The sequence below is a fragment of the Elgaria multicarinata genome, chromosome 5 (genome assembly GCF_023053635.1).
Source record: "Elgaria multicarinata webbii isolate HBS135686 ecotype San Diego chromosome 5, rElgMul1.1.pri, whole genome shotgun sequence".
NCBI lineage: Eukaryota > Metazoa > Chordata > Lepidosauria > Squamata > Anguidae > Elgaria > Elgaria multicarinata.
The window spans coordinates 21,459,550-21,473,274 of NC_086175.1; the positions used below are offsets into that span (position 1 = coordinate 21,459,550).

The following is a 13,725-nucleotide window of genomic DNA, read 5'->3' on the forward strand; positions in this document are numbered from 1 at the left end:
TTCTAAGTTTAGTCTAAATGAGTTAATAGTGCAATCCTATACATGTCTACTAAGAACTAAGTCCCTGGTTTTCAGTGAGGCTTACTCCCAGGTATTTGTTCTTATGCAAGCACCATGTAAATCCAGCGGGATTGCCACATAAATGTGCCTTGGGTGATGGACTGCATCAGATCCTACAAGAAATGTGTGTCATGTAATGTAACTTTGTCAGCATGCCAAGAAAAGTCCTAAACCTTTCTTAAAGAAATAAGATTAGATTTGAAACATAAAGATTAAGTGGGGAATTTAAGACTTAACCCCCCCCCTTTAATATTGCCCTGTTTAATATCTTGCTGTTTATCCATCAAAGTTGACTTTTGATGTGTATGACCTAATGCTAAAAGTATGTTACAAGTCTGAATTTCTTATAGTGGGCAAAATGAGAGAGGTATCTTCAATTGCTTTCCAAGTCTGTAAATAACACGTTTTTGTTTTAGGACATAATTGCTATGTTTAAGTAGCAGAGATGGGCATGGTGCCATGGAATATGTTGCAGAGAAAAGATGTATTTACATGGAATAGGCTGTTCTTTGTCTGAGTTGCTAGGGGGAACTTCAGACATTCTTAAAGTCTGAACATTCCAATAGGTAGCTGATCATAGAAACCATTGTGGTCTGAAAATAATGCTTTAGGCATCTTGTCGAACACATATGAGCAGTTTGGACTATGGCAAGGGAGGTGCCTTCTTACAAGCTTAACAGCATGTGTTTCAAAGGGCATTCCATCCAGATCAGAGCTCCAAATGTATTGCACTGATCACAGTAAAATTATAAATAGAATAGAAATGCAAGTTACACCCAAACATTTTTGTTTGTTGCTGCCTGCTTTGTGATGTGGAAGAATAGGTCTCATGTTGACTAAAGAGAGAGGGCAAGAAAATATTGAAAAAGTTGGAGGATTCCACTCAATGCAATGCAACTTATTTCTAAGCATTTTTCTGTTTGACTAATTTGCAGCATAATCATTCTCTCTCTCTCTCTCTCTCTGATTGCTATGTGTGGATTATTGCAATCTTCAGGTTTTCCTGACACATGACCTTCATATCCTTGTATAATTTTTATTTATTTATTTATTTATTACATTTCTATACCGCCCAATAGCCGAAGCTCTCTGGGCAGTTCACAAAAATTAAAACCATAATAAATGCATATGCTTTATTTTTTTAAAAAAAATTGCAGGTTCTAAGCAAAAGTTTTGTGTGGTAGAGAGTTGGGCGAGGGATTCTATATCAGTAGATTTGTTAACTCAGGTCATCTAGATACCCTAACAGGACTTTCTGGTCAGAAGATGTTCATTGTGTTTGTATTCTGAAATCTCGAACGCTGACTACCTATTTTCTATTCCCTCTTCACCTCTTTTCAGCAGTACCAAAGCTACACTTCTTTTATGCCCTTACATGGTCAATTTGGCCTGTTGTAATAGGCACTGTAAATCCATAGGAAGGGTGCTCTGACTTGGGTCATGGGGCATTCAAAAACCATTTCCATGAGTAAACATAGTTTGAAGTGGAGTGCAGGCTTTGTGAAAAATGTTCATGCTATATATTTCTTTAAGCATTTGAGAATGGTCTCTTGGATATGGCACTCTAGGAGAGTGTTGCTGAAATCCATCTCTGCCCAACGGGTGTACTAGTAACATACAATATGCATAGCCTTGAACCACTTTTGCCTTGTGAAGTATGTTGAAATTGCAACCAATCAAGTGTCTGACTTAATTAGTTTTGCTGTGGTCATTAATACATGGTTAGCTAAGCCCCCCCCATGTTTTTTTTAAGCATTCCACTTAATCCTCCTTATAGATTTCTACAATAAGTTCCCTTGTATGTAACTCTCCTCTCATTGGGCCTGTTCAGCCAACATGCTAAGGCATGTTTAGGCCGCTAACTCTTTTACAGCATGTGTTAGTGAGCATGTTTAAACTGAAGTACTTTGGCCACATAATGAGAAGACGGAACTCCCTGGAGAAGATGCTGATGCTAGGGAAAGTGGAAGGCAAAAGGAAGAGGGGCCGACCAAGGGCAAGATGGATGGATGATATTCTGGAGGTGACAGACTTGACCTTGGGGGAGCTAGGGGTGGCAACGGCCGACAGAAAGCTCTGGCGTGGGCTGGTCCATGAAGTCATGAAGAGTCGGAGGCGACTGAATGAATAAACAACAACAACAAACTTATATAGCCACCATGGTTAGGAATGGTTCACATGACATGCTAAATTATGGTTCACACAATGCCCTAAGCCATCATGTTTAGCTCAAAATGCTTAACCACTGTGGCTTAGTGTGTCATCTGAACAGGGTCATTGGCTTGCATAGGATGAAGAGACCCTCTTTCCCTAATGGCTTATCCTGATGATTTGCATCCTTACCTGGATCTCTATATTATTTTCATGTCTTATAGACCCTGAACCTGTTCTCATCCTCCTGCTGTGCCCAAACAGCTGTTTTTTAAATTGCTCCCTCCTTTTGCATGAACCTTTGGTTATCTTAAAACCATTGGCACTTATCCAGAATTCATACCCTTGCTCCTCATGACTGTCATCTTGGAAATCCTAGTTATTTATTGACAGCCTTGCCAAAGGCCTGATGCTGCTACACCAAGCATCACTGTTTAACTGGCAATACCTGATGGCTGCTGAAGACTGAAGCATCCAGACTTTGCTTTATAAAAATCACACTTGATTGTGTGCAGTACATGTTTTTCAAACAGGTTTCCTTTTTCTTTCTTTTTTACCATGGCTTCCAGAGGAGAGGACTGCAAGAGTTGCCTACAGAGACAGATATACAAAGCAAAGCTCTTGATGGTTAGCTTTGGAAATCAGTTCCTTCAACTCTGTAGGAGGCTTTATACATAATAATAGCTCTTGCCTGCTTTTGGCTTGTTAATCCTATAGTTGGTATGTGGGTAAGGTACATAGCAACTAGCAGGGTGGTAATTTGATCTTTTGTTCCCAGAGACACACCCTAATAAGAGAAAAGGGTTCTGTCAAACTTGTTTCGCTCATCTCAGCCATGTTTATAGTGGGGTGGAAGAACTTAAAGCATTTCTGCTATTTTGTCCTCATTCAATGGGGAAAAGATGCATGTTATACCCATGTTGACTTGAGTAGAATAAAACATGCCATCTGAGGTTTAAGCTGTCACATGCAAATGTGACAGAAGAAACCAAGTGAGGAAGGGCTTTATGGCAATAATAATAGTTCAACTCACTCTAGATACATATCCTTGGTTGTTGTTTATTATAAGGACAGAATTTTTACTTAGAAAATGGAATGTTTATTATAGATTGCTGTCATTTTTCTATATATATTTTCTTGATCAACATATGGGTTTTATGTGGGTACTGAACATAACACAACTGAGCTTCTTTCAAATTAAATAATCCAGATTCCCTTCTCCCGTCAGATTTCTTCTTGATTTATATCCACCCTCCCTCTGCTGACTGTAATTATTTTAACATCTTTGCCAGAGGCAGTTTCTTTCATCTCTTGCCAGGGAAGGATCCTGATGTTGGCACCATGCGTCTTTCATTAATATTACACCATGTGTCTTTCATTAGGCTCTGCTAGGCAATACTGGCCATTTTCCACTTTGCCATTTACTTCACAACAACAATGAAGACAAACTGAAGCTGGATAACCAATACAATTCCTTACATTTAGTACTCTTATATCTCATGTGAGGGTAGCATGGCTGAAGAGGTGGGGTGTGGACTTAAAATGAATTTACTTATCATATGTAAAAATCCTAAATGTTTGTCATTTCTATATATGCCTGAAAAGAAATGCTATTATATGCACATCATAGTTCTTCCTAGACCAAAAATCATTATTTCTTATCAGTGTACTAACACAAAATTTGACATTCCTGGATATTCCAGGTATATCCAAATTTGTCCATGGGCTGTCCTAGGCTTGCAGGTGGTTTGTCAACAACCCCAACAGCTCACCTTTGCTGGGTTCACACATAATGGCAAGCTACAGCACACTTCTGCTGCAGTTTGAATATTCAACATGGCCGCTGCCACCACAACAAAAAGCCCTGCAGGAAAACTCACCCATAGTGGCTTCTCATTATGTGCGAACCAGGTTTGTGTCTTGATAACCACGTTTTACCCAACTGCTTACATCTTCCTGGGCATGACTACTTTGTATTAAAGACTTATTCCAGGAAGTATTGATTATATTCCAGCAATAACTATATATTAATATAGTTATATGCCCCACTGCAATAGCAGCATTATCAATATTGGTTCATGCCATAAATCAATGTGTGGTGCATCTCCACAGCTGGAACTACCTAAACAGTTAGAACCTAATAATATATCACAACTGTATTTTCTATCTGCCTCTATTAGAGGACAAAATTAGATAGCTACAACTGAAGAGATAATTTTTCTCAAATCACTGTTTTATAGTCTTTAGATAACTTTTTTAATGTGAACTGATGTGTTTACAAAGAGCGCCCTAGAGACAACATGATTTTGCTAGCCTTGCAGATGTAAACATTGTAATGCAGTTAACCACCAAATTGCTAGCTAACCAGAAAAAATGGCATAGCCCACCCCAGGAATCGCCAGGTACAGCTTTTTCATGGCATGAAGATGAACACGGTCACTTACTGATTTTAAAAGCATAGGCAGGGTGGGGGACTTGAAAGACAGCAATTCTATTCAGGAATACTATCTGCAGCAGTAGAGAAATCCAGGGCAAGTAGGGCCATTGCTCAATAGTGGTGCACATGCTTTTGCACACATAGATCCCAACCTCAATCTCTGCTGCCTCTGCTTCAGAAAGGAAGCACTTTCTGGCCTATTCATCAGCCAGAGGGGTGTGCGTATGTGTGTTTATGAAGTTTACATTATTATCTGCTGCTTAAAAGCCACCTGAAGAATTATTTGATTGAAAGGTGGAGTGTAAATGTGTAAAATAAATAAGCGTTTTGTCCCATATGAACGTTATAAGCCGAGAGCTTCGGCTATTGGGCGGTATAAAAACACAATGGATAAATATAATCCTCAATCTTAAATTCTTGCTATCCTGTAATATAAGATGAAAATACCAACCTGGAACTGAAGTATGGGTTTTAGAAAGAGCCTTGATTGTACATTTTAGTAAAGTTTCGTAGTAGTGAGCAATTTCAGAAATGCTCTTAATTTAAATATTAGGGAGATCATATTGAAGAAGCAATGCAGAACCACACTTGGGTGCAGGCACTTGGAGAATAGAGTAAAATGTACTTAAAAGTATATTCTTATTTCTTCTGACATTTAAATTGTCAGCTGAGATACACATGACTCCCTCTGTTTTTATTCACATCAATTAAGCTCATTACAGAAATGTAGCACACCTTTGAATTAACCAGTTGGTGAGTGACTCTTATGTTGTGTGATGAGAATATGAATCATAATGCTTAACAGCTGATGATTTTGCACCATGATGAAATAATGTACTAATGGTTTAACAGAACAAGTAATAAAATTGTTATTGGCATTGAATAGGAACAGTGAAACAAAACCACATAATCTTATCTAACACTGTATCAACTCTTGTCCATTACTGATTTTAATGCAGTATTATTGTACTGAGAGTCAGTATAATCAGACTTAGACTTTGCCTGGGCAGATCTGAACAACAGTCTGAACACTATGGGTGGGTTCACATGTCATGCTAAGCCACCTACTAATATGCCATGGTGGGTTGGTTATTCGCAGAACAACCACGGTATGCTGGACAAATTATTGGGTTGTTCACAGAACAACCATGGTATGCCAGACAGTTTGCTTGAGAGATTTGCAGAGGGAACTCACCCAAATAATTTCAGCTAGTTTTTTGGGGGAGAGCATCTAACAAAGTTGCTTGATGTTCTCTGTGGCGCTAGGTACGGGCATCCAGAGTGGTGGGGGTATGGTGAGCATTCACTTGGCACTGTTCACAGTGACTGGTAAGTTTGAGGTTCCCAGCTTCAAGCCACACAGCCTACCTGGGAGATACGACTTACCTTTGGGGCCGACTCTACTCACCCACGCAGAGCTGGACGGTGTGAGTTAGGGTGTGACAAAGGAAGGTTCCCCAATCCCACAAGGGGCAGGCGAAAGATGCAGTGCCTACCCTTGGGCCACGAATGGCTCGCCCAACTTCAGGGGCCTGGCAACAGGTCACACTGGATGCCCATTAGGATTCATTCCCTCTTGCAGATCATATAATAAATGTGGCCCTGTTTAAATCCAGCTGTAAAGTTGTCTCTTCTCTTATTTATTGTCGCGTCTTCTTATTCTTGACCTTTGCCCCCACAATGAGCATTGCTCCTTTTTATTTTCTGGCTCACTTTTCTAGTGCTACTTACTCCTTTGGGGGGTTTTTTGGTCCCCATTCTTAGTGTTTCAGAATTGCACTACTGGGTCCCTCTTTTCTCTTACTGTTATTTATCCCCTGGTCCTTTGCAATTATGCGCAAATTAGCTGATAGGCAACCTCACCTTGTCAATTTCCTTGTTTGTTACCTACTCCACTTCCTTGGTCCCTTTAACAGAAGAAACATACAATTAAATTGATCAGGTAGGACTACATGTATTTACCAAGTGCACACTTGTGAAAGACAGACAAAATTATTATTATTATTATTATTATTATTATTATTATTATTATTATTATTATTAAAAAAAACTATGACTTCAATTGTACACTTTTTGAGGCACTGAAAATGGTTTAAAAAGAAAAGCAAGCCTGGGAATGAGTGACAGTCTTTCCAAAGTAACATGTTGGTATCGGTGAAAAGGCAGTCACTGGTGAGATCATGAACAACAAGCAGCATGGGCTTTTTCTCCACTCTTGTCGAGTGGCTCTGTACCTGATTGTGGCAATCCATGATAAAATCCGCCTTCCGGGTTCACAACAGCCCATCATGGGCACAAACAAAACAAGTTACGGGTTCTTGGAAAGGCTTGTTCCGTGCAGAAGAAGTTCTGGGTTTGGATGACACAACAACCTACCATGGCTGCCTGCCCATGATGGGTTGTCCATGTCATGCAAACCTAGTCTATGTTAATAATCTGCAGCAAGTCTTAGGCATGCACACTTCCCCCTCCCCCTCCCATCTGGCTGGGAGGAGGTTTCTACATTTTGGTTTTCCTTAAATGTGACTTGTCATGTCAGACTGGGGATGGTGGTTTACCACAAACCATTACAAAATAAGCTAACTTCAAACCATGTATTATGAAGCTGGCTTATTGAAACTAATCATAATTAATGATAAACCACAATCCCTGGTCCAAATGACACAACAAGATGATTTAAAAGAAAGGAAAAGAACAACTTTCCAAAATACTTCCTGCCCATGTTAGAATAAAGGAAGGGAGAGGTTTGTGGGCCTGGGAGCAGGATAAACTAGTTCATGACCTGCTAAAACATGGTGTCCAAACACAGCCTGTTCCTTTTTACCAAGTGGTGTTTGTTTAAATATAATGCAAGTTTAAAAAGTCGAGTCTATTGACAAAGTGAAATGTAATGAATGTTCACAGCTAATATGTATCTCCAGTACCAAAAGCATTTTGTGCCCAGTGAAAGGCTCTAATCAAACTTTATGAATACCTATGACCTATCTAATATATAGTATCATTTCCAACACCCAGGGCAAAGGTAGCAATCTTGCACATGATAATATAGTGGTTATTTCTATTAGTTAACATAATTTGCATTGGCTTGGGAAAATACCATGCATTCCCTGATAAGACATATTGCTATACTGTAAAACCATCCGTGTTCATTTTCTAGAATGATACTAGAAATTTGATGTGAAGTTGGTGGCTATCTGAGGGTTGTGGTTGTTGTTTTTAATTGTACTTATTAAGATAGATGTACCTTTAGAAATGAAATGTTTAAGGTATGTCTACTTCCGCCCTGTAATCTATTTCTGGGAGAGCATAATGTTCTGTTTCTTGAGTATGTGTTCTTCACCCTTTGAGCATTGTAGTTCAGTGCCCTTACAAACATTATAAAGGTGAGACACCAATGAGTGAAATATGATCGAGTTGGTGAATTGCAGATAGTATTTCTGAGTGCCTTTTTAAAATTTAGGAGACATTCCTTCAGACTCCAATTAAGGAACTCAACCTTCTTTTAGCTTTGGCATTGTATTTTGTTCAGGTAGCAGTGATAGGCATCTTGAGAAGAATGTACCAGTCTTGTTTTTTCCCCAAACAGCAGTCTATAGGCACATCCTTGAAAAGAATAGTGGGCTTAGGAAAATGGCAATTTTATGAGGGAAAATACATTTGAGGATTTAGCTTTTTTCCCCCTTGCCGTGAATATCATTAGAATACATTAGTAATATTATTAGGCTTTTTTTTCTAAAATCACAAGCTCTAACTCTGTGGGGTTAATCACACAGCACACTAAAGCACGCTTAGGGTTAAGTGTGTGTTGCTGTTGAACCATGGATTGTTTGTTCAACCATGAAGTAGTGTGTTCTCTGAACACTGGACATTTTTCACAGAGTGGCTTGTTAACCATGCAGTATGGTTCGTACTTTCTCATACCAACCCAACAACAAACCATGGGTTCTCAAGGTGGTTTGTTTGAGAAAAATAAGCCACACTACATTGGATAGCAAGTCATCTGAAGGAAATATCTCGGGTTTAGACAACACTAACCCACAATCCATTGTTCAACAACTTATACTCAGCCACTGAGTATGAGTTAGTGTGTTATGTGCAAGTAGCAAGAACAAATTCTAATGGGAGCTTGCAGGTTGCCTGTCCGCGTTTACAGTAAAACAAGCAGAGAAGATAGATGTAAATTCTAACTGTAGTGGAAGTGTTGAACAGATATTTGCTGCCCTGAAACAAAAGTCTCAGGGCATGCACAGGAGATCCTGGGGGCAGGAAGAGATGATCCCTCCATTTCCCTGGGATAACTGGGATGGTTTTTAGGCTGATTTTCCCCTCAGTGTTGGGATCATCCTGAGACCGCGGGAGGTGGGGGCAGCTGTCCCGGTTTCATCCTGGCTCCTTGTGAGTAAATGCGAGGAGCCGGGAACCAGTCATGGGACACGGAGCTCTTCAGGCACTCCATGCCCATTGGGGGTTGGGTGGGGGGAGCGGGAGCAGGGGTTTTATTTTCCTACCTTTGGCAGAGGAGCACCCGTGCGCTCCTCTCCTGTGTGTGTTTTTTTTAAAATGGCAGCCACGCCGTCCTTCCAGGACATTGCGCGGCTGTCTGGACACCCAGGGAGGATCGCAGAAGCCGGTAAGTCTGCAATCCTCCCTCTACACCCTTGTGGGGTAGACATGCCCTCAGAATATAGAATGCATCACAACTGCTCCCACCATACGTTTAGAATGTTTGTATCTTCACGAAGAGATTGCATTTTCTCCTATTCATTAGTATGAAAGGGGCCTTGGTAGGCATCACAATATACGCTACTAGGACCCTTCTCCATTGAATAGGGTCTTGCCACTGAGGAAGGGTCCTCTTAATATTTACCACAAGGTCAAGCACAATTCCTTGCTCACCACCCTAGGTCCAAGCTTGTGGCTGGAGGGAGATCATTCCTTCAGTTGCGATGAATTTCTGAGGCACTGTGCTCCTGATGTCCTCTGAGGACAACTACGGGGTCTACCTTTCTACCTCCCTAGCCTAAGGTTGGGAAGAAGATTAAGCTTATCACAATTGCCATGGTGTGTGGACCTGCAAAATGTTGAAAAGAACCCTATTACCTAAACACTTCTGGTATCTTCCCATTTTTTCCAAAAAGATCTTATTATACATTTCTTTTGTAGGCAGCTACTGGGAAAAGTTTTGGAGAAAAGGATTTTCGTGCTGCTTTGGAGAATGGAGTCCTCCTGTGTGAGTAAGTATTTTGGAAAAGAAAAGGCTTGTGTTTTTCTGTAATGTTTATATATTTTCCAGTATTAAACCAATTTTTAGCTGCAAAATTTTGTTATACTTCCTAGATGGCATTGGACTTGACATGGCTATTTAAATATTCATTTGTAGTTAAAATAACTATAATCTTTCATATTCTTGCATCTTATAACAATACTAAAAAATACATAGAACAAAACATAACCATAATTCAGCATTAAATGAATTTTCATTAAAGACAATCTTAGTATAAAATTATATTTTCTCTTTGGTCCTTTTATTCCCACTGTAAAGATGCAGTTAGGTTTCAGTGGAGAGTACTCTAACGTGTTTAATTCTGTGGTTAGTGTTTAGAGATCATTTACTGTTATGATCTTGGCTCCACCTGTTCTCAAGGCGCCAATGAGCAAACCAGGAAAAATGTTTTTCCCTATTACATGCTGTTGTATAAATGTAGAACACCTTCAATTATGTTCTGGAGACTCATCCTGGCAGCTTGAAAGTATTTTAGAGCGCAGTCCTACGGGGATAGCCGTAAGCCTATGAACTCCAAAGTTTACGGCCATCCAGTGCCGAGAGGGAGGAGTGATAGGTCTTCACTTCTGTGCCTTGCCCGCTCTGCATTTTAGCTAGACATTTTTTCCCAACCACATAAGGCATTGGGGAGGCAGACACACAGAGGCTGGGGAAAGCTAGGGATAATGCATATACCTGCTTCCCCAGTCCTTTGCTCTCCTCTCCCACTGGCATGCCCCTTTCCCAAGACAGCTGCTGCAGTTGTCTCTGTGCCAGCTGTGAGTGGGAAGGGGAAGGGGTAGGGGTGGAGAGCTTAGACTCCTAGGTCTGAGATAAGAGTGCTGCTTCTGACCTTCGATCCAGGAACCTGAAATATCCTACTCCCACCACACCACACACATATGCTGTCTAGGGGCCATAAGATTGCTCTTTTAAGGAATTAAAAATAGCCTAGTGAGTTTGGTAGGAGAGAGCAGAGTTAGTAAAACTGAAAACCATAAATGGTACCTTTTGAAAGAGTTAACATTCCTAATGGAAATTCTTTTTTTAAAAAAAAAGATTCCCCCCCCCCCAAGAATGTTTGTCATATTTGGCAATAAAATATGTGAGAGTATATGGCATTTGACAGATGGGGTCCTTCCTTCTGAAGCTTCACTTCATTCATACTAATGAGAACCCACTTGCAAGTAAAATGTATCTTGACTTGGATGCTAGCCTTTAAAAATGAAAAGCTTTCGGAGAATGCAAAGCTACATTGCTCTAACGTGTTTAATTCTGTGGTTAGGGTTTATAGATCATTTATGGTTGTGATCTTGGCTCCACCTGTTCTCAAGGCGCCAGTGAGCAAACTGGGGAAAATGTTTTTTCCCTGTTACATGCTGTTGTATAAAAGTAGAACACCTTCAATTATGTTCTAGACTCCCAAGACCGTGGAAAATTAGCTTGTCCCATTTCAGATATTTTATGGGTGCTATGGCTTTGGCTTTTGTATCTACAGCACATTTTCCAACTTTGACACAATAAATCTCCCAGAAGAGATCTTTTGTACCTATGTACTATATTTCTATGCTACTATATTTCTTTGGCATTTTTTTTACGTGCTTAAATTTGTTTGACCTTTTCTAGTCTTGTTTAGAGACTTATATAAGTCTACTTTTAATTGGTAAAAAAATTGAAGCAAAATCAGTAATACTTTGTCATTTTTAATCTGTATGTTTAGCCCTAGAGTAAAATGACATTATAAAGCCTGGTTAACTTTTGTTCTCTTGTAGTCTAATTAACAAGATCAAACCTGGCATCATTAAAAAGATTAATCGTCTGTCAACGCCAATAGCTGGGCTGGTAAGTAGTAAAATTATGTTTTGATATTGTCAGCATTGCCTTTTAGATTTTCTCTGTTTTTGCTTTTGAATAATTTGCATTGGCGTATAGGTTTTTTTAAAACGCTGATATTGATAAAAACATTTGTATTATGTGGTATATATTCATTTGATGCTTACTGTATATTTTTAACAGCTTGATATTGGTGAGGCAACGACAAGCGTAGTAATTTGTACCGAGTCTTCTTTCTTGAATTACACTTCATCTCATTCTTCATACTAACACCATTACTAAGCAATACTAATCTTGCTGTTAAAAGTCTAATCTTTTTGTCTTTGCTTCATGCCTCTAAATGCAACATCTTGGCTAAGTTTCAAAGGAACCTCTCCAATGTTTTGTGCAATTTTCCCTAGTTGCCACTATCTCATATAACCCCTAATCCACTAGTTTACCTCCAATTAAGGTTAACAAACCCTTCTGTTGCAGTAAAGTAAGTAAATTATATTTTGAAATGGCAGGTTAGTATGTTCCCATGTAGAAAGTGTATTTATAGCAAAGATAGTGGAACTGCAGGCCTAAGGGCTCTTTTCAAGGATACTCCCTGCATTAGGCATCTTAGTTGGTTTCTCTCATGTGAATCAAAATACAAGCAAAGAGGTCTTTATACCATTCCTCTTTCCTAATATGAATAGCGTTAGAGGCTCTAGTAGTATTCTCTCGTTCCATACATCAGGCAGAAAGGACTCCGGGCCAAAATAAACCTGACATGGGACATTATCACCAAGGAAAAGATTCTGCAAGAAAGGGTGCATTTGCCCAGTCCGTGGCCCTGATCCAAATTGCCCATTTCTCAGAGCTGTTTCTAACCAATGAAAAAATTGTTGGAGATCCGTTAATGGATTTCCCATGTCACGTCTGCTTTGGCCCTCAGAAGATGCCACCTGCTAGAAAATGAGATGCAGCAATAGGTCAGTTAGAGCCTTCATGGTGGTATCTTAAGTGGAATTGGCTGCTCTGTATAATAATAAGAGGACTGTGCCAGACCCTCTGTTCTTCTTTCTTTCTTTCTTTCTTTCTTTCTTTCTTTCTTTCTTTTATATACCGCCCCATAGCCGAAGCTCTCTAGGCAGTTTACAAAAGTTAAAAACAGTGACCATTAAAATGTATACAAAATTTTAAATCATCAAAAATATAAAAACAACAGTATAAAGGAAGCCAAAGGAAGTGAGGCAGGTGGCTACTAGGAGGAGGGCTTTCTCCGCTGTGGCACCCCAGTTGTGGAATGAGCTTCCCAGAGAGGTCTGCCTGGCGCCTACACTGTACTCCTTTTGTCACCAGCTGAAGACCTTTATACTCTCTCAGTATTTTAACACTTAATTTTAACTTAAATTTAAATTTTACTGTTCTAACTCTGTATTTTAATCTGATATCAATTTTGCTGCGTGGTTTTATCCTGGTTGTGCTTTTTATACTGTATTTTGTATTTGTGCTTTTAACCTGTTGGTTGTTTTATTATGGTTTTAATTTTTGTGAACCGCCCAGAGAGCTTCGGCTATTGGGCGGTATAAAAATGTAATAAATAAATAAATATAAAACAGTATAAATATAAAAGTATCCATTTAAACAACAACAGTTCTGGGGTCCATTAAAAAAAAAACTTCGCATATATTGTTAAATACTGTTAAATGCCTGGGAGAAGAGAAAAGTCTTGACCTGGCACCGAAAATATAACAATGTTGGCGCCAGGTGAGCCTCATCGGGGAGATCATTCCATAATTGGGAGGCCACCACTGAAAAGGCCCTCTCCCTGGTTGCCATCCTCCAAGCTTCCCTCGGAGTAGGCACCCGGAGGAGGACCTTAGATATTGACTGCAGTGTATGGGTAGGTTCACGTCGGGAGAGGTATTCCGTCAGATATTGTGGTCCCAAGCCGTGTAAGGCTTTATGGGTTAAAACCAGCACCTTTACCCATGTTGAAGATGTGGGGGGGGGG

At 39.7% G+C, this 13,725-nt stretch overlaps 1 protein-coding gene across 7 annotated transcripts in view; it reads left to right on the top strand.

The window, feature by feature from the left end:
- LMO7 (LIM domain 7) overlaps positions 1-13,725 on the top strand; it is a 158,725-nt gene that overhangs the window by 40,944 nt on the left and 104,056 nt on the right. For all 7 annotated transcript variants that reach the window (XM_063126008.1, XM_063126006.1, XM_063126009.1 and 4 more), the window contains exons 2-3: positions 9,812-9,882; positions 11,684-11,753. In XM_063126008.1, the coding sequence (XP_062982078.1) occupies positions 9,812-9,882; positions 11,684-11,753 (141 nt within the window). The remainder of the gene's footprint in view (positions 1-9,811; positions 9,883-11,683; positions 11,754-13,725) is intronic.